A 19,339-nucleotide genomic window follows, 5' to 3' on the forward strand; every position below is an offset into this window, starting at 1 on the left:
TGCGAATTTTATTTTATTTATTTTATTTTTTTGATAAAGTGGATAAATTATAAATTTATTAAAATAAAAAGAGTTCAGAAAAAATACAGTATGCAGTATGAAATTGAAATAACAGCGGTTTGAAAAATCCCTCAACGTAGATGGGGGCAGAGCAAGTAATTGAACAGAAATAAAAGTAGAGAAGAACAAATGAGAGGAAGGTAATAGACTGGATGACAAATTTTATTAAGTGTAGGTAGTTATCCGTTAATGCGTCCGACAAAAAAATATCAAAAAGCAGAGAAAGTGCGGAACAATTTTACCCACAACACACAGAACAATCAATCAAGTCATTAGAATCATATAAATATGGAAAATTATTAAATTAGTAACCAGATACCGGATCCAAATACTTTGACTATGGACCCGATCCGCAAACATTATTATATGAGTGTATATATATATATAAAAAAAAAGGTTTCAATCGTGTGGTTGGAAAGCCAAGCACGTCACGCCCGTTTACCCGATAACGCTTTGAGTCTTCCTGGCTCTATGATTGATTAGAAAGGAAAGACCAAAATTATCAGCCTTTTTTCCCCAAATCCTCTGAAACCCTAGGTCGAACTTCGAGGGATTCGGGATGTCTTCCTTCGAGAATTCCAATTGGGCCTTCGATCCTTCGCTTATCGGCGACATCCCTGTTCATGTGGTTGATTTTGGAGCAGGGGACTCTGGCTATTTCTGGACTCCTCAGGGTCTCAATGTCCCCCCCAATGCCAGGTTCTATTGGGTTGAATCCTCTTCGATCCTTTTTATTTTTCTCTTTTGGTTCTAGTTTTTTTGGTGTTTTTCATGCGAGTATTGGCTCAAAAGAGCAAGCTTTGATTCCCTGGATGTTTCCCCTTTCTGATTTGTCATCTATTCGAATTTCATCTATTTTTTTGAATCTCAATGATGGAAAAGGTTGCTTGTTTAGACTGTAGGTACTTTCTCTTTGCTTATTATTCATGTGGGAATGTTGTAAATTGTTGGAACCCGTAAAAATCATATATTGTCGACATTTTAAGAGTTCGTCTTCCTGTAATTTTTGGTTTCTGGTAGAAGTTTGGCTGCTTTTCTATTCAATTGAACTGTTTTCCCTGATTTTTGTGGTTTAAGAATTTTGTTTTGATAATGATCTTGATACCCAGGAGTCATTTGGTTTCTCTTTCTTTAGTTGTTTCTGTTTTGTTGCTCTTGTTTTTATGACATTCAGTATTCTTTTCAGTTTGCAAGTTGATGGCTCCCAGGTGAATTCTGATGGGCCTAAAGAATCTAGCTCAAGCAAACGGTATGATTGCATAATTTGTGGATGTGTATTCTGAGTTATATGGTCGGACGATGGCTACTTATTATTTGTTAGTTACAGTGCGAGGACAGAGTCCAGCGGTGGGCCGAGCTCGAAGGCATGCAGGGAGAAAATGAGGAGGGATAGGCTGAATGACAAGTATATTTACCTCTTGCATTTTATATGGCTCATTAGTCACCCAGGCACATGCCATTGTTGTATGTTTTTTTATTTTTGTGAATCTGTGATTTTAATCCTAGAATTGGTTTTAAGGTTTGTAGAGTTGGGTTCCATCTTGGATCCTGGTAAGCCACCAAAAATGGACAAATCAGCTATATTAAGTGATGCTGTTCATATGGTGACTCAGTTGCGCACTGATGTACAAAAGCTGAAAGATTCAAATGAGAAGCTTCATGAGAAGATCAAAGAGTTGAAGGTTAGCATACCTGTATACGTAGTATCTCTAGTTTTAAATCTCTTGAAATTTTGTTTCGAGGATAACAAGTTTTAAAATTGTAGCTTCCTGGTTAATTATTGGCACTTGTTTTATTTCACAACTTTCTAGTTCTTTGCATTGTTGTCAAGTTTTGTAGAGTTTCCTAACCTACAATTGATATAGTATTTTTTAGCAGAGAAATTTGTTTCTGATGATTGAGTGCATTCTTTCCCCATGATGGCCCAATCAAAGCAATTTTTTTGTTAATGCAAATAAAAGCTGTTCTAAAATTTATTTGATGTATTAAGGTCATGCTGATTTTAAATGGAGTTCTACATATTTTTAATAATGAAGACCAGTACGGAACAATTTATTGAAATAATGCCTTTTTCTGGTGGTATAATTATTTTGGAGTAGTATTCTGAAAGTTGAATGAGATGGTGGAATCTTTGATGACCATCGACTTACCATGCCTATAATTTTAATATTTCATTTGGATTCTGCATACTAATGTGAAGTTTTCATGCTATTAGGCTAGGTAGAATCATGAAAGCTCTTTTTAGATAAGCTTAAATGCTTATGTTCTGTTTGGGCTTATCTCTTTGTCAGATTTGATTGAATTTAGATTCCTATTAATGTTTTTTTTTAGTGCATGCTTGAAGTTTGAGTTCAGTGATCTTTGTTGTTGCATTTTCTATATGAGCCTGTGAGGAGCTTTTGTGTGTGGTATCCACCAGTTTGAAATATGCAGATATCTGTTGGTATTTCATGAGTGATTAGGTTCACTTTGTCTGGAATGTTTTTCTCTCTTGTAAGATTAAGTCTCTTGTTACTTCTTGGGACCTGAGATTTGTTTCTTTGGTATCGTGTTGAATGTGCAGTACGAAGTGAAATATGGGGTTTCATTCAATAATGAATATTGTTTGCCTTTGCCTTGCAGACTGAGAAGAATGAGCTTCGTGATGAGAAGCAGAGACTCAAGGCAGAGAAAGAGAGCTTGGAGCAGCAGGTCAAACTCTTGAATGCTACACCGAGCTTTGTACCTCATCCTCCAGTGATACCCACTCCCTATGTTGCCCAAGGGCAAGCCTCAGGGCAGAAGCTCATGATGCCTGTCATCGGCTACCCTGGGTTCCCTATGTGGCAATTCATGCCACCCGCAGACGTAGATACCTCACAGGATGTTGAATCTTGTCCCCCTGTTGCTTGATTTCAATTTGATGTCAATCTCTTTGAATCATGCCTACTTGTTGCTTGAGCAGAGAAGGAGACTCATCACTGATTTGTACCCCTAATTTTATGTGAGACTGTTGTTGCTTAACAAGTAGCATATCTATCATTGGTGATGTTTAGCTAATCAAGGAACTCCTAGTTGCTTTACTGTATATTCAAATAAATCATCTTGTTTGGGCTGTTAATAATCTTCTATTTATCTGTTTGTGTTTCATTTGTTTCATACAAGAGGGTCTGTCAAAAATTCTGAACTATTAGATTTGTCTAGAAGTTAGATTTTTGGTACAGAAAAATCAAAGGTGAATTTTGAGGTACAGTGGATTCTAATAGTACTCAAGAAGTAGTTAGTTTTTTAATGTAAAATGTATTATATTAAGTGCATAATTGTTATGGTGGATCAAGCTTTATTAAGTACCTACCAACCCCCCTGCTTTTAACGAATCTTGCACATGTGCCCTTGTTAGAATTCAAATTAAAAATTCATTAAAGAAAATACTAATCACCCATCTCTCACCTTGCTTTCTCCTTTGTATGCTCTAATTTCTCACACTCCACATTTTAATTTCTACGAAAACCAAAGTTTCATAAATTAGTGTTATTGACTCTATTGTTTTTTTAAAAATTTTTACGAAAACCAAAGGTTTCCCCGAAATCAAAGGCTCATAATATAGTGTTATTGGCTCCATTGTTAAAACTTAATATGAAACATTTAAGAGGTTTTAAGTTCAAATCTTATTAAATATAAGAGGACTCATCATCTAGGGACGTCCCTAGATTTCAAATCTCAGGATGTCCATATAATACGGATGCATGTAATCGATAATCTTTTATCATTACGAAAACTGAGAAACCGCGTTCACAGTGTTTGCATGTCGATCATGAACACAGAAAAACGTACTAGATTTACGTAAACAATCAACCATCAGATGATGATCCAACGGTTTAGATTTAAAACATCCCTAGATCTGAAATCTGAGACTTACCTGGGATGACGTTTTTCCTAAATATAATTGTAATAATGGATCTCAGTATATGAGGCGTAGTTTGCTCAGCTCAAAACTCGTGTCACCAGATGGAGATAAGGCTGGATAAAAAAAAAACTATGGAATATGCAAGTAATTTCATGTTGCACAAGAGTTATATGAATAATTATCTCAAAACAAGAAATAATCATAATCCATTTTCTCAGAAAAATAAATAAGCTCATCTCTCTCACTCTCAAAGAACAGAGAGCATCAAAACTCCCAAACCCAAAAGCCTAACACAACCTTAGCATTCCGGCCAACATTCTCAGCTACTGAAGGTTGTGGTGCTTGAGCCGAACCAAAGGGAGCTAGAGCCAAAGATGGCGATGATGGTGCCACTGGCTGCTCAGGCTCAGCAGCTACAGATGGCGAGCTTGATGGAGCTGTCAAAGGTGCAACAATATGAGTCCTCGGTGCATGAGCCTGAGGCTTCGGTGACTGAGCCTTGGAAGGAGTCAAAGGTAACGCTCGATGGAGGCTTAGGAAGCTGAGGAGGTGACATTGGAGGTCGAGAGCTTGGAGTCACAGGAGAAGAAGCTGGCTGTGGTGTTGCCACTGCTGCAGCCACTGTATCAATCTCCATTTTCATCCCTGAACTACAATGCCCTCCAGTACCACAGATGAAGTACCTCTTCCCCGGAAACTTGAGCATGATCAACGTGTTCCCGTTGGTGAACTCTCCAATGGGGTTGTTAACCTGGCATGCATCATAGTCCGGCTTTGAAACCTCCAGTACGCTGTGCATGGAGTCATAGTTGAATGCTGCCATGCAGAAGCACAACAAGCTGTTATTATACTCTGCATGCAATGAAGCTATAAATAAAAAAAATAAAAACAAGATAGTACTAACTTAGAGTGTCGCCTGTGGTGAAGGTTTGAGCTGATGCCCACCCATTCAGGTTTGTGCTCAGGTCCCAATTTCCGGCGGTGCCGCCGACGTTGAAGTTTGCACCTTTGGCTGATTGAACCAGAAGTATTGCAGTTGCAATAAGTGCAAAGGCTCTCAATGTAGTTGTTGTCATAGTTGCTTCTCAAGAGGTTGAGGTTAAGCTCAATGAATGTATATATATATTGATAGGAAAAGTTGGCCATTGAGGTTCATTGACTTGATAAGAAGTAGGAAGCCATGTGAGGGTTAGTGAAGAACAGAGCGATTCAAGTTTAAGAGAAATCTTTGGACAGCTTGTGACAGGATGGAGAATCCAATTGGGCGGCTATTGTTTTATTAGTTTTAACGAATTCACTCACTTTGGAACATGGTTGGTGAATTAAACCTTTGAAATTGGATGGCATTATCTTATTATTTGCCTTGAGAGTGGGCAGCACATTCCTACTGTTTCTTTCTTTCTTTCTTTCTTTCTTTCTTTTAAATTTGAATTCTGTCTGAATTCTATTGAAGAATCTGACGGAGTAATTAAACCTTTATAGCTTGCATGAGAAACTTATATATATTGCAAAGTTGACAACATGTGTTTTGGAAGTTAAAAAAATTCATGAGAAGCCTTGTACAGTGGAGAGTTGTTGATGACCGTGCCATGAAAAATAAGTAGAAGGGCTTAATTAAAAACTCATCTGCAAGGGAGATTGAAAACCCATATTTTTTTGCCGGCAGTGTAATCTCTATAAACACCAATTGCACCAAAAGCAAGTAATAGAGATTGTACTAAGCCCCATCACAATACTGAGCATGAACACAATCAGAGAAGCTCTCGCCAGACTTGACCACAGCTCTTTTTTTATTATGATCAATCCAAGGACTGAACCCACAATGCATAGCAGAGTATAAATCAATGCTTGTTTGACACCTTTCATGCCAAGGATCAAGTATTGTGCTGAAGACATTGAAGAAGAGAACAAGACCATGAAACTTGTTGTTGCTGCTGTTGTCTGCCGTTCAAGTTGAAAAATATATATATTAAAAAAAAAACTTTTAACAGTTTTGAAGGTAAAGAGAATGGTTAAATAGATGGGAAACCTGAGGGGGTACTCCAATATGAAGAAGAACAAGATTAGTTAATGATCCTCCACCATTGCCGAAGAGACCACCCAATATTCCTGATAAGAATGCAGCTATTGGAAAAATAAATTTGAGCTTTGTTTCAATCCCATTTTTGGCCTACAATGTTCTGCATGAATGTTCATTTTTCTAGTCAAATATTAGATACTCAAGTAACATATAAAATCAAACAAATTCTTGTTGAACTAACTTTTCCTCTGCTTTGCATACAAGACATATGCAGTGAAACCAATTGCAACTGGAATTTGGGACAACGTGATCAGCCAGTAACCAACACCACATTTTTATGTGTGCCAAACTCTGCACAGATGATTATCAAATTATCAATGAGAAATTTTTGAGAGAAAAGGTGAGCTTCTCTGTTTCTTTTTCTAATAAATTTGTGATTTATCCATTTTATTTCAGTTAGCTTCAAATTTAATCTAATTATTATGCACAACACTGCTGCCTTTGTTTGACCCCCTGTCACAAATGCTGTGCATATGATCAAGTGGTGCGAATATGACGTTGTAAAATAAATTAGCAAGTTTAATAACACTTACTAATTTTTTTCAAGGAAAATTGATATGAAGCAAATATATAATAAAAGAAAAATGAAAAACAAAATTTAGCATACCTGTCCATCCTTGTTACCAAGAAGAATATGCAGGCTAAAGAAAGACATCCATACAAATACCAACATCGCTAACTTTTCCCATGGAGTCCCTGAGTCACTGCTGTAGCCTCCTCCAAGCTCACCTCACCATCTCCACAGTCCCTCCTTCTTCTAACCTCTTCAGTCTCACCCTTCCAATATTTCACTCCAGCACTGCATGTCTTGAATGTAGAAAAGCCAGGAAAGCAGCAAACAAGGCTGTTATTAGCCAGGATGGAAACATGATATTGAAGAACACGCCAACACTGACTCCAAGAAGCAAGCATGGCTGTGAGGAGGAGTGCAATATCATAGTCTATCAGTGAGGTCCCTAAGAAGAGGTTATAGATGACAGCAGCAGCCAGAGATCCTCAGTGACCATCAAGGCTGAGAAGCTGGCTGCTGTCCTGATTTGCAGGCCTGCAACAAGGTTAAGTGTGGGGAGGAATAAGGGGCCACCACCCAGACCTCCTGCACTAGAGATTGAAGCAGCTAAAAAACATAGAATCCATGCAATGATAGTTCTGATATCTATGCCTGACATTCCTTGCATGGATTCCATCTTTTCAGCAGCCAGTTGGTTGAGGACATCCTCCAGGATAAGGTGGCTAAATGGCAGTGTCACGGCGTGATGTTGTCAAGAGGGTGTTGACAAACTGAATCACTTTGTACTTAAGTGTCCTCTGTAGCTTCATATAGAAGAACAACGCATGGGGGATCATTTTATGGTTGGGTGTTTTTGAAAAATGAATAAACCACTTCAATTAAAGCGCTCCACAAGGATAAGGTGGCTAAATGACAGTGTCATGGCTTGATGTTATAAAGGGTGTTGATAAACTGAATCACTTCATACGTAAGTGTCCTCTATAGCTTTATATAGAAGAACAGTGCATGGGGATCATTTGATGGTCAGGTGTGACTTACGGTAATAGTAATTTTTTTATAAAAAGATGGATAAAACCACTTTAATTAAAGCGAAAAGCAAGAACAACGGCAACCACCCAACAGGTGGAGGGAAACAAAAAGATGAAAAAAACAAGCTACCACAAGCTATGGAGCAACCACAAACAAAGCAAGAAGGAGCTAACAATAAAAACCACAAAAGGGGGAAAGACAACTAAACTCTATGAGATACCCTAGCTCATGATCTGGTCGTGATCCTCCTCAGATGTTAGGGCCCGACTAGCCGCCTCCACTCAAGGGCCTAAAAACTCTAAACTTTGGCAAATGGTAGACATGGAATCCTCGACTTCACTTTGGGCCCCTATGTTCGTCTGCTGAGTACCGGGGACAAAAGTATATGGTAAATCTTTAAGATAAGAGCATGTCTTGACAAGACATCGACGATTAAGGATTCAATCATTTCTAGGAAACCAAATATTCCACACCATCGCTTTAACGACAAGATCCTGATATCCCTACTCGGTGGTCTCACATGTTTCCTCCAAGATTCCCAGATGTTGCAAGTAGACCTAGGCGGGCTAAGCAGCTATAGAAGTCGAACAAAATAGTCCCACACCTATTTGGTGAAGGAACATTGAATGAAAAGATGGTCAATCGATTCAATCCTTGAGTGACACATCACGCACGTTGTTGTTAGGAGACGATTACATCTTCGTTTCTGGAGATTCTCAAGAGAGAGGACCTTATCTTTCCACACCAACTAGTTAAGCAAGTTAATTTTCCTTAGGCACGTGTTACGCCAGAAGAGCATTGCAACCGGACAGCGCAACCCACCATCATTTAGATAATTATAGAGGGACTTCACAGACAATATACCATTCCTTGTGAACCGTTTTGTATCCCTCCCTTCATCAACCGGGGCCCATATTCAATCTCGATAATTCAAAACATCCAGGTTCTCCGAAAAGGGAGTCTCCTCTAAAAGGTAAGCAAGGTCCCACAAGATGCTGATTAGCAGTGTATTCCTTAGACCACAAATACATGGCGCCGTCCATTAAGCCACTGATCTTTCCAAAAAAGGGTTTCCGCTCTTGCGTTGATACCCTTCAAGATGCAACCTCTTAATGCCGGTAAACATTTGGAGACCCCTTTCCGAAAGGAGGAGATCCTAAGCGTCTATCTAGAAGACATATTCCAATGTAACAATCCATAATTAAATTAGACCACCATCGCACCACACCAATCTAATTCCGTCAAAAACTTCCATCACCACTTTTCCAGCAATGCTTGATTGAAATTAACAAGGTAGAGAATTCCCCAATCCCCCTGATCACGAGACCGACAAATGTTCTTCCAACAGACTAAACAACAGTCCGTGTGGTTAATATCCGAACCTGACCACAAGAAATCTTTCTTGATATGGTTAATTTTCTTGATGACTCGACCTGGTAATCTAAAAAATAGACATCTAGTAAGTGGGGAGCGTAAAATAGGGACCCGAATTCACAAGAGTAAGGAGCCCCCAAAGAGAGATGCAGCACTTTCCAAGTTGAAAGATACCTTCTAATTTTTAGAATAAGCCCCTCACACTCTAGCTTTCGAGGTCTTCTTCCCGAAATTGGGATACCAAGATAGGTGATAGGAAGTGTACCCACTGTACAGTTTAAAGTCTCTGCTATTGTAACCTCTGGGAGCTCTCCCATATTACTCGAATATAGACAGGTTTTTGAGAAATTAGTCTTAAGGCCGGTCATACTTTCAAACAAGTATAAGATCAGCTTCACTGTCTTGAGATCCTTGAGACCTCTCATGGTTAACACTAGGAGGTCATCAGCATAGTGGAGATTGTATTTTACTTCCAAACTCACCGAGAGGGCACTTGATCAAGACCGAGATCTTAGTGCATGAAAAGAACATCGACTCAGTACATCCAGTCACTAGCTACGAACAACAAAGGTGAAAGCGGATCTCTTTGTCTCAACCCTCTTTGATAGCGAGCGTATCCATTCGAGAGCCATTAATAAGGATTGTTACCTTCAAAGAAAACTGAATACTCCAAATCCACCCCACCCATTTGCTCCCCAAAAGCCTCTTGCTTTCAAAATGGTCAAAAAGGAAATCCCAATCTCATCGTGTTGAATGCCTTAGCAAATTTGACTTTCAGAATGTGACCCGGCAGCCTACGTTTAGGGATGCTAAAAAATAGTTCTTCATCAATAGCAATGTTATCCAAAAATGCATCTCCTTTTTAAGGGGACACCAACTATTTAAAGCTTCGACTAAGAAATTCATAACCGTCGTAGGCTTGTTTGATGGGTTTGAAGTCATGTGTGAGTAATAACTTTATAGACTTCACAATATTTTATTTTTATTTTTGTTTGAGTACTTTTTAGAGAATAAATAATGTATAGATAACAAATAAAACATGGGCGAATCCTAAATTTATTTGAGGTCCAAGCTTATCTCATAAATAATTTTATTTAGTGGGGATTCAACATCATAAAATGATAATGTCTAAAAAATAAGTTAAAAACATAAAAATAATGATAACCTCTTCAATTATATAATTTTTAATAAAAATAAAATAAAACTATATTATAATGAAAAATACTCAATACTTAACCTGAAAACAGAAGATAATTGAAGAATATAAAGAAATCCAGTAAAAGATGAATGAAGATACTAGTCAATTGTTTTTGTCTTTGGAGGGGTCTATTCTCCTAGTGGTCTTTGTTCTTTTCCCCTGCTTTTGGTTTGTGCTGTGTCCTGCTGTTTTTTCTTCTCACACTCCCCTGGTAGATCGCTTGTGACTCTCTCCCGAAGCTTTGTCGTCTACTTTTTAACGCATGCGATGTACTCCACTAAAAATACCGTCAATCAATAGGGTGAGGAAGCTAGGAAAAAGATTTAAGTGCCTGAGATGGGATAAAAACTTTTAGAAGTTGGGGCAAAGGACTGGGACCCAAGAATTTGAATAATACATCCCAATTTTATATTTATAGTAAATATTGAATTATGTATATAACCATTTCAATTTAGAATTTTTCTTTTATTATTATTTTTAGTTGAGTTCCAGTGGTGTTACAATTTTTTGTAGTTGAGTGTTGGCGTTTAAAAGTCAATAAAACATTAATGTTCAATTAGTACATGTTGGTATTTATTTATTTATTTATTAATATTTTTGCACAAAAATTGGTCAATATAAGGACCGGACTCTGCTCTGAACCTCTGGTATATAACAAAAAATTGTAGCTCATCACTTAATTTCAATCAACATAAAGTTCCATTTGGTTGTTTTATAAGCCATAATTGACTTTTATGATAATATGATGAGAATGGGAGATGGGAGTGGAATACTAACCCTGTATGCATGGTGGGAGATGAAATTATTGGGAGGATTTCTATCTTCCTATTGTAATTAAGTAAAAGGTGAAAAATATGTAATTAATCAAATCACCTTATGCATACAGCTGGAGACCCACAATCTCAAAAAGACCAGTTTGATAGAGTGGGGCATCCTCACATATATGTCCATGGAATACACTTCAATTAAACGATGTGGAACTAAGCTAAACTTGCAACATTACTCCTTTGATTAGATCCGCCGTCTTCGTTGAGTCAGGCAAGCTTCACTTAACAAAGCTTCACTCAGCAACACTTCACTCAGGTTTTTCTCGGTCAGTCCCTCCTCCAGCTCCGCACCACCAAATCTCAACAAAAACATCAATGATGCACACAATGAGAGATCCATAAACTTAAAAAGTCAGGTTAATAAAATGGGGTTATCCTCTATATATATATATATATATATGGCTATAGACTCCCTTTTCAATTAGGTGATGTGGGACTAGATTAGACTTGTAATAACACCATGATCTAAAGGAGAATATACGTAGAGTATACATATATTTCTGATATCATATGCTATATGCATCCATTGTGTTTTGAGGGTCTATACTTTTATATACTATATTTTGGATGAATTGTGATTTATTTGAATCACATTATTCTAGACCTTTGCTGCAGCACATTTCAGAGGCTTGCGTGTGTGTTTATTTCTGAATTCTCTTGGAAAAACCTAACAGAGTACGAACGTCAGCAGTTGGGTACAGTTAATACAAAGGAGAAATGCAGACACATTAACATATTTATTACGTTTAGTTTGGTTTTTAATTTTGTTCCCGTAGATCCAATAGGAAAAAAATTAATGATTCAGATTATATTGATTTACTGTTAGGATCGCGATTTACTGTTCAGATTAAAATACAGTATATTTTAAATTTTTTTTACTGTACTATTGTTCATAATTTTAATCTTATTAACTGCTTGTTACGAACGTTTTTCAATATATATATATATATATATATATTGTAAGTTGACAACATGTGTTTTAAGCCCTGAAAATATATAAATGATAAGTCTTGACAAAGTAAGTACTTAAAGTAGCAGAGCTTAATCAAAAGTTCAGCAAGGGAGCTTGAAACCCATATTTTTGCCGTCAGTGTAATCACTCCAAACATCTATTGCTCCAAATGAAGTAATAGAGATTGTACTCAGAGCCATGACAATGCTGACCATGAACACAATAAGAGAAGCTCTGCCAGACTTTATCACAACTCTCTCCATCATGATTAACCCAAGAGCTGAACCCACTATACACAGCTGAGCATAAACCAATGCTTGTTTGACACCTTTCATGCCAAGGATCAAGTATTGTGCTGAAGACATTGAAGAAGAGAACAACACCATGAAACATGTTGTTGCTGCTGTTGTCTGAAATTTAAGTTGAAACATCAGAAGTGAGTAACTTCTTTTTTGTTTTTTAAAGTTAGGAAATTGGTTAAATAGATGTGGAACCTGAGGAGGTACTCCAATTTGAAGAAGAACAGGATTAATTAGCAATCCTCCACCAATGCCTAAGAGACCACCCACAATGCCTGATAAGAGTGCAGCTACTGGGAAGATAAATTTGGGCTGTGTGCTAATCCCATTTTGGTTTACAATATTGTTCTGCATGAATGTCCACTTCACCCTTCTAGTTAGATATTGCATATTCAAATTAATAACATACTACACAGTTATTTCTTGTTAAACTAACCTTCATGCTGCTTATTTTTCATCATGATGATCTTCATTATATAGTTCTATGTTTTTGCATATAAGATGTATAGAGTGAAACCAATGGCAAGTGGAATCTGGGATAATGTGATAAGCCAGTAACCGACAGCACATGGTTTTATGTGTATGAAATTCTGCAAAGATAACTATCAAATGATCAATGAAAAACTAATGAGAGAAAGGGTGAGGTTTTAATTTAATCTAATTTAATATATTTAATGGTTTATCCACTTTATTAAAAAAACAAAAGAAAAGTTTACTGTAATGGTTGGGTACAAAATGACAGCAGGTTTTTGATTGATCTCTTGTCACAAATGTTGTTCCCATTATGATCAAGTGGGAGGGTGGGTGTGCGATTATGACATTGTAAATAAATTGGCAAGTTTGATAACAAGACTACTTTTTGGTTTTTATGGGATCTTAATGGAGTAAATATGAAATAAAGAACAAGATAACATAATTAACATACCTGTCCATCATTGTCAGCAAGAAGAACATGCAGACCAAAAAAAGACAACCACACAAATACCAAAATCACCAACTTTGCCCATGGAGTGCCCACAGTAGCACACACTATCTCTACATCCATGGCTGTAGCCACCTCCAAGCTCACCTCATCATCTCCACAGTCCCTTCTCCTAATCTCTTCAGTCTCATTTTTTTCCAATGTCTTACACCAGCACTGCATGTCTTGAATGTAGAAAAAGCCAGGAAAAGCAGCAAACAACACTGTTATCAGCCACTCTGGAAACATAATATTGAAGAATACCCCAACACTCACTCCAAGAAGCAAGCATGGCTGTGAGAGGAGTGTAATCTCATAGTCTATCAGTGAGGGTCCCTGAGAAGAGGTTATATATGACAGTGGTGAGAGACCCTCCAGTGACCATGAAGGCTGAGAAGGTGGCTGCTGTCCTGATTTGCAGGCCTGCAACAAGTTTCTAAGTATGGGGAGGAATAAGGGCCACCACCCAGACCTCCCTGCACTAGAGATTGAAGCAGCTAAAAACAAAAGAATCCATGCAATGACTGTTTTGATATCTTTACTAGACATTCCTTGCATGGATTCCATCTGTTCAGCAACATGGTTGAGGATCTCCTCCAGGCTAAGGTGGCCAAATGGCTGTGACATGGTGTGATGCTTTTGAGGGAGAGAAGTTAAGTTTGCACTTGAGTTAAAGAACTTTGAAGGAAATTTGAGCGAATTGGGGTTAGGTTATTATTTGGTGTGATTTACGTGTGTGTGTGTGTGTGTATATAGTTGTTTGAGCTTGTTAAATTATTTTATTTTAATTTGAATATATATAGAGTTCTTCCTGTATTGTTTATATGAGTTTTTTTCCCTCAAAAAAGAAGAATAAGAAATCTCTATCTTCTTGCTCTTGGACGTAAGTGCTACTATTTTCCTTTTGTTTTTTTTCCATATTATTGATGTGTTTGGCATAACACACACGAACATCTTTATCATAGAGATATACAGTGATGTAAGGACCATCCTTATCGATAATATTTTTAGTGTCTATAAATGTATAGTGATGAAGAGGAAGTGAGTGTTCGAGGAAAGGTCCAGTGAATACCAAGATGTTTAATGAAATGGCTTGGTAAATCACCACATAGTTTCTCTGGTCAAAGGAAGCTAAAGAGAGTGGACTTTAGTGGACTTTTAAAATGGTTTGTAACCAGCCAATCCCAACACAGCACTAACTTATATTTATAAAAATTACAGATAGAGAAACACAAAGCTGAGCACCCATTGGTTGCCAGCCCACTAACTCAGCCCATTGGCCATGCCCTATCCTTAAACTGCTCCAGCATTGGCTAGACACTGAATACAAGAGATTGAGTAAATATGATACTCATTTCTCTCCATACACACCAACTAACTTAACTACCCCAAAAACACTGAGAACATGCTCATCTCCACACCACACGCAGGCATGACCATCCCGGCTTGGTACAGTGCCATGCTCTTCCCTTCTTCACCACTCCATCGCCTGCAACATCCCACAGCTACACCTTCATCCATGCTGTGATGTTACTTGTCTTGCATCTCCATGCCTCCTACCACCCGTTCACCTTCAATATATCACATTCTCAACATTTTTGTCTATATATGTATAGTGATGTGGCTTTTGAACAGTTTTCTTGAAATAAAAAAGTGCTCCATGTGAGATTTAAGAGGAGTTATTCATTTGCTAGGCAATTTAAATGTTCAATTTGAAAAAAGGTAAGCCCAAACTGGTCAAGTACACCCTTGCAAATGTCAGTATGATTCCAAACCTTAATAAACACAAAAGGCAAACTCAAGTCTCCTTTTCTCTCAACAAAGCAGAACCACATACTCTTTACCTGTGATGTGAAGAGTCACTCAACTGGTGTTGTGCTTTTTGTATGTCCCACAGCTGCAAATGCCCACTTGCTGCTAAATTGCTAATTAATCAACTTGCTCATCTTCTGTACAAGTATGCTTGATGCATGTGATGACCATAAGGTTGAGTGAGTTAATGCCATAAAATTCTAAAATAATATGAGTTGGAATGGCGTTAAAATCTCAAAAAAATTACTCTCACATAGTTTGGTTGAGCTCGATAAATTATCATATATGTGTTTAAGTGAATAATAAATACTATAAATTATTAAATTGAATTTATATATAAATTTTTTTATGTGATGATGACTATAAGGCTAAAAAAATGATGAGTTGGAAAGAGAGTAATGTATTGATGATTTTCATAATTATTTTTTTGTTTCACACAGCTCATGTGTTTAAATTAATGTTAAAAATTGATTGGTCTCACGTCAATTTGAATAAAAACTTTAGCATTATTTAAAAATAATTTTTATTCAAAGTTTTAACTGATCATGTGCCAACATCTATTTAGTATATTCACACCATGTCTTTTGCATAAAAATATTTGTGTTTTTATCTAAGATGTAGCTAGGTTTTGAAACTCAATTCATTTAGGATGAAGATATATATATGTATCGAAAAATTAATTTCACGGAAGCGCACATTTTTGTCATATGATTTGTCCACATTTCTAAAAAATTTTTATGTTATGTTTAATGAATGCGTTTTACTTATGTTTATTAGTTACATATATTCATATAATATTTTTATTATCATATAAACTAACTTTAATTTTATAAGCACGCTCAAAAGTATCAATTAACAAAGCCAAATGTTTATTAGAATACACCACAAGAACCCATTGAGAAAGCGCGAAGGAAATACCTACTCTCCTCTTCCAAAGAGAGTACATATCCTAGTTATTATACATCATATATATATATATTCTCATACTATAACATTTATACATCATAGAATGAGTACAACTCATATCTAAAGTTGCAACTCCCACCAATTACTCTTCCACCCCGCTTACCATCACAGCAGCTCGGAAGTTGACTAATGGCACCATCCAAACACTTCTTGCAGTCCTCCCCAGAAAGGTCTCTTGTACACTGAACCAGACCATAAAGCTTCTCTTCCCCTCCTCCAATCTTTATCTCCTTCTCTCCAGTTGCAAACAGTGATGGCTTAACATAAGCTTCCAGTGTAATCTCATTCAAAAGTTCATTAACTTTATTGTTAAACGTCGAATAATCTGACACGTTCTGAACGTTCCACATATAGAATGTATCACTGTTGTCAATCTCACCGAAAAATTCTAAGTCCGAGTAGCGTAAAAGACAGTCATCAAACCAGACGATGGCGCTCTTCTTGAGAGGACATAGATCACGTAGTTGAGTGGCAGAGTTTCTGATGCATGTTCCACATGCTGCAGGCTTGACGTCGCCACGGCAGAGTGTGAGCCCGTTGACTTTGTTCTGGCCGTAACCAACTGTGCCAAGTGCGAAGCCGGTTGGTTGACCTTTGGTGGCTAGCATGAAAAATAACTGGTCTAAGTTGGAAGAGAAGGCATCACCAGCTGTGTAGTTGGTGTTTGAACAAAAGTTAAAGAGAGAATCTGAGGCTATTGCATTGTGGACAAGAATGATGAATGAAAAGAGGAGAAGAGAGGATGATGATCTCATGTAGCTGTGCATGTTGTGATTAAGGAAGGCCTTTGACAAAAGATGAAAGCTATAGATGAGTTGGGTTCAGTTGTATATATGCACCTCTTTATATACTGATGAAACTACTGAATTTTCAAAACATGAATAGATTTAAGCAAATATATTTTAATACGGATATGTATGGAAAAAATCAACAATTGTATTGTCTGTCAGTGGGTTTGAAAAGTATTCTGATTCCTTATAATTGATTATGTTGAAAAACCATCTTTCTCTAGTGGTTCTAGATTGAGACTTTGTGCAATGGTGCCAAATTTTGACAAGACCCTTTGAGGGGCCCTTGTAATGAAAAGAAAGTCAAAGACTGGTTTTTCTGTAAATTTAAAAAATAAATAAGTCAAAGACGGCCGAAAGATGACTTCTTCTGTACATACAAAACTGAGTTTCGGCCAAGTAATAGAAACAACCAATTAAACTCTTCTCGAAGCAACCTTATCATTAAATGGAAGCACTCTTCATGGGCAGTTTTTTTTGACGAACCTGTGATGAGTGGTCTATTTTTAAGAGATAGATGAGTATAGAAATGTATCGATTATAATGGTTTATGCACCTCGTAAAAAATTCCTGTACCATGTAATTTTGAATGGCTGAAACTTCAAGGAAAGTGTTCATATCCTATAATCTAACTATGAGAAAATTTCTAAGATATAATCTATCAACTAGCAGTCATGGTAGCACCTTTGAGACTTAAATTATATATAAAAACAAGTCTTTACCTCATCATTCATTTTGAAATAAATGTGGATAAAACCACAACTTTATTGAATAAAAAGAGACAGAGAAGTACAGATAAAATCTCTCCCGTGAAGTGAGCGAGAGAATCTGAAAGCAACAGTGAAAATAAAAAGACAGGGAGAGTTTTTTTTGGAGTAGTTTTTTTTGCCCATTGTTTGACGTGGTTACCACCAAACTCATTTTTTTAAACCAAAATGTTGTCACATATTTAGATCTCAAACCAACTTTTCAAAAATTTCACACAAAAAAAAATTTAAATCTTGTAATGCACGGTGGTGACCGAAGCTGGCTGTAACCAAAGGCAAAATAACACTCAAACATGCTAAACAATTATTATTATTTTTTTATTTTTATTTTTGTGACAAAGGCAACAACGCCGACAAGCACCAGATCAAAGAATAGACAGGTATAGAAATACATCAGTTACAGTGATTTGAATGACCTCCTAGAGATAAACCCTCTGTCATGCAATAATGGAAGGGAGGACTAGAGGTATTCCTCAGATAGAACTCGTCACGACTAAAACTGAACTGCGAAGTTGAAAAGGCTTGAACTCAAGATTTCTCATCAACACTACTGCTGAGTTCCGTTAGGGTTGACTTTACGTTCCTCATGCCAAACATTATATATATATATATATATACGATAGATATATATATGCCCAGGAGTGATCCACTCCCTTCTCAGCTTTTGAGGGCTTCGAACATCGAAGAGTGGCCCTCGCTTTCTCTAGTTTACCTTACGTGGTCTCTGCTTTGTTGTCTGAGTTGTTTTGGTAAGCTTCACTTTTTAGTGATCAGCCACCGCTTTCTTCTTCTTGTTCTTTGGTTTTCTCCGTTTTCGTTTCATTTTGTTTGACTTGTTTGTTATGTAATAATTTTGTGGTTTTACCCACTTTTTATTAAAAATAATAATTTAAAAATATATAATATATTAATTATAAAATAAAAGTTACAAATTATAGGGATAAGAGAGCGAATAAGGGATGGGAGCCACCCAAATCACTTGAAAGGCTTGAGGCTTGTAAGAAATAATTGACCGAGAAGGATATTATTATCAAGTCTTGGCACTATAGTAGATATAGATATATATATATATATATATATATATAAATGCATAAACCATATTCATAAACATAGATGGAGAGTACAACATAGATTTCAATAGGAGAGAACTAAAAACAACATGGTAATTGTCACGCCCTACCGCATGGAAGAGTTCATCGCGGCAAGAATGCTAGTCTTCCGAGTACTGCGATGGCGCGAACGCCTACGCACCTTGCACGCCACCAAAGCTCTCACCTCACCAAAAGAGTTAACAATAGGCCAAGAGAGAGTAAATAAAATGTACACAAACATAGTCGCCCAACTTAACTTAGACTTTTATTGATTTCTCCCATGATCAATCCAATGCTTCTCCAGATGCTTTCATGCTTACAAAATTGTGCCGCTCATGACTTATTTATCTAAGATACCAGAGACTAGCCTTGATTACATAGGATGTGGCGGTTACCAAACGCCCACTACTTGGTTATATGAGGAGGAACTTCCACTACATGGTCAGGGCGAGGACGCCCATTACATGGTCATTGATGAGGACCCTCATACATCCATCCTTAGGAGAACATCGCCTTGGTGGAACCGCCCGCTAAACCCGTTCCCTCTTCAAGGAGAACATCGCACATTCTAGAAACACCCGTTCCGACCCTTGGTCGATGCCGCTTATGACCAAGTGCCCATTCTCCATTACCTTGGTAGGCGGTTGGAACAGCCCATCACCCCCATTCTCGGCCATGCCGAGCACTCGCATGTCCCTCGATCACGCACACATGGCGGCCCGCCCATGCGCACTGCCC

At 37.3% G+C, this 19,339-nt stretch overlaps 4 protein-coding genes across 5 annotated transcripts; 1 reads left to right on the forward strand and 3 right to left on the reverse strand.

Moving 5' to 3' along the window:
• The first annotated feature begins 502 nt into the window (after positions 1–502).
• On the forward strand, positions 503–3,174 carry LOC120278173 (transcription factor ILR3-like). Of its 2 annotated transcripts, none has more exons than XM_039285099.1 (5): positions 503–759; positions 1,247–1,309; positions 1,382–1,465; positions 1,580–1,742; positions 2,683–3,174. In XM_039285099.1, exons 1-5 carry the CDS (start codon positions 620–622, stop codon positions 2,950–2,952), a joined length of 720 nt encoding a protein of 239 aa, XP_039141033.1. In that variant the 5' UTR covers positions 503–619; the 3' UTR covers positions 2,953–3,174. The 2 variants fall into 2 exon arrangements, with proteins under 2 accessions (XP_039141033.1, XP_039141034.1); XM_039285100.1 differs by having other exon boundaries at positions 510–759; positions 1,388–1,465.
• A 1,178-nt stretch (positions 3,175–4,352) lies between these two features.
• LOC120277188 (uclacyanin 1-like) lies at positions 4,353–5,022 on the reverse strand. Its single transcript, XM_039283945.1, has 2 exons — positions 4,851–5,022; positions 4,353–4,762 (listed from the first exon to the last, which is right to left on the reverse strand). Exons 1-2 carry the CDS (start codon positions 5,020–5,022, stop codon positions 4,353–4,355), a joined length of 582 nt encoding a protein of 193 aa, XP_039139879.1.
• A 6,918-nt stretch (positions 5,023–11,940) lies between these two features.
• LOC120277190 (sulfite exporter TauE/SafE family protein 5-like) lies at positions 11,941–13,804 on the reverse strand. The gene is made up of 3 exons (XM_039283949.1): positions 13,142–13,804; positions 12,412–12,564; positions 11,941–12,327 (listed from the first exon to the last, which is right to left on the reverse strand). Exons 1-3 carry the CDS (start codon positions 13,802–13,804, stop codon positions 12,019–12,021), a joined length of 1,125 nt encoding a protein of 374 aa, XP_039139883.1. The 3' UTR covers positions 11,941–12,018.
• Positions 13,805–15,841: 2,037 nt separating this feature from the next.
• Positions 15,842–16,766, reverse strand: LOC120277872 (cysteine-rich repeat secretory protein 38-like). The gene has a single exon (XM_039284720.1). It carries the CDS (start codon positions 16,720–16,722, stop codon positions 15,985–15,987), a length of 738 nt encoding a protein of 245 aa, XP_039140654.1. The 5' UTR covers positions 16,723–16,766; the 3' UTR covers positions 15,842–15,984.
• Positions 16,767–19,339: the final 2,573 nt, after the last annotated feature.

Source organism: Dioscorea cayenensis, chromosome 15 (genome assembly GCF_009730915.1).
Source record: "Dioscorea cayenensis subsp. rotundata cultivar TDr96_F1 chromosome 15, TDr96_F1_v2_PseudoChromosome.rev07_lg8_w22 25.fasta, whole genome shotgun sequence".
Taxonomy (NCBI): domain Eukaryota; kingdom Viridiplantae; phylum Streptophyta; class Magnoliopsida; order Dioscoreales; family Dioscoreaceae; genus Dioscorea; species Dioscorea cayenensis.

Coding starts and splice junctions, on each gene's coding strand:
- LOC120278173 (XM_039285099.1), top strand. CDS start 620: ATGTCTTCCTTCGAGAATTCCAATTGGGCCTTCGATCCTTCGCTTATC. Junction 1,466..1,579: donor AGGGATAGGCTGAATGACAA/GTATATTTACCT, acceptor ATTGGTTTTAAG/GTTTGTAGAGTTGGGTTCCA. Junction 1,743..2,682: donor AGAAGATCAAAGAGTTGAAG/GTTAGCATACCT, acceptor TTTGCCTTGCAG/ACTGAGAAGAATGAGCTTCG.
- LOC120277188 (XM_039283945.1), bottom strand. CDS start 5,022: ATGACAACAACTACATTGAGAGCCTTTGCACTTATTGCAACTGCAATA. Junction 4,763..4,850: donor CACCACAGGCGACACTCTAA/GTTAGTACTATC, acceptor TCTGCATGGCAG/CATTCAACTATGACTCCATG.
- LOC120277190 (XM_039283949.1), bottom strand. CDS start 13,804: ATGTCACAGCCATTTGGCCACCTTAGCCTGGAGGAGATCCTCAACCAT. Junction 12,565..13,141: donor TTGCTGACAATGATGGACAG/GTATGTTAATTA, acceptor ACATTCATGCAG/AACAATATTGTAAACCAAAA. Junction 12,328..12,411: donor AAATTGGAGTACCTCCTCAG/GTTCCACATCTA, acceptor CTTAAATTTCAG/ACAACAGCAGCAACAACATG.
- LOC120277872 (XM_039284720.1), bottom strand. CDS start 16,722: ATGCACAGCTACATGAGATCATCATCCTCTCTTCTCCTCTTTTCATTC.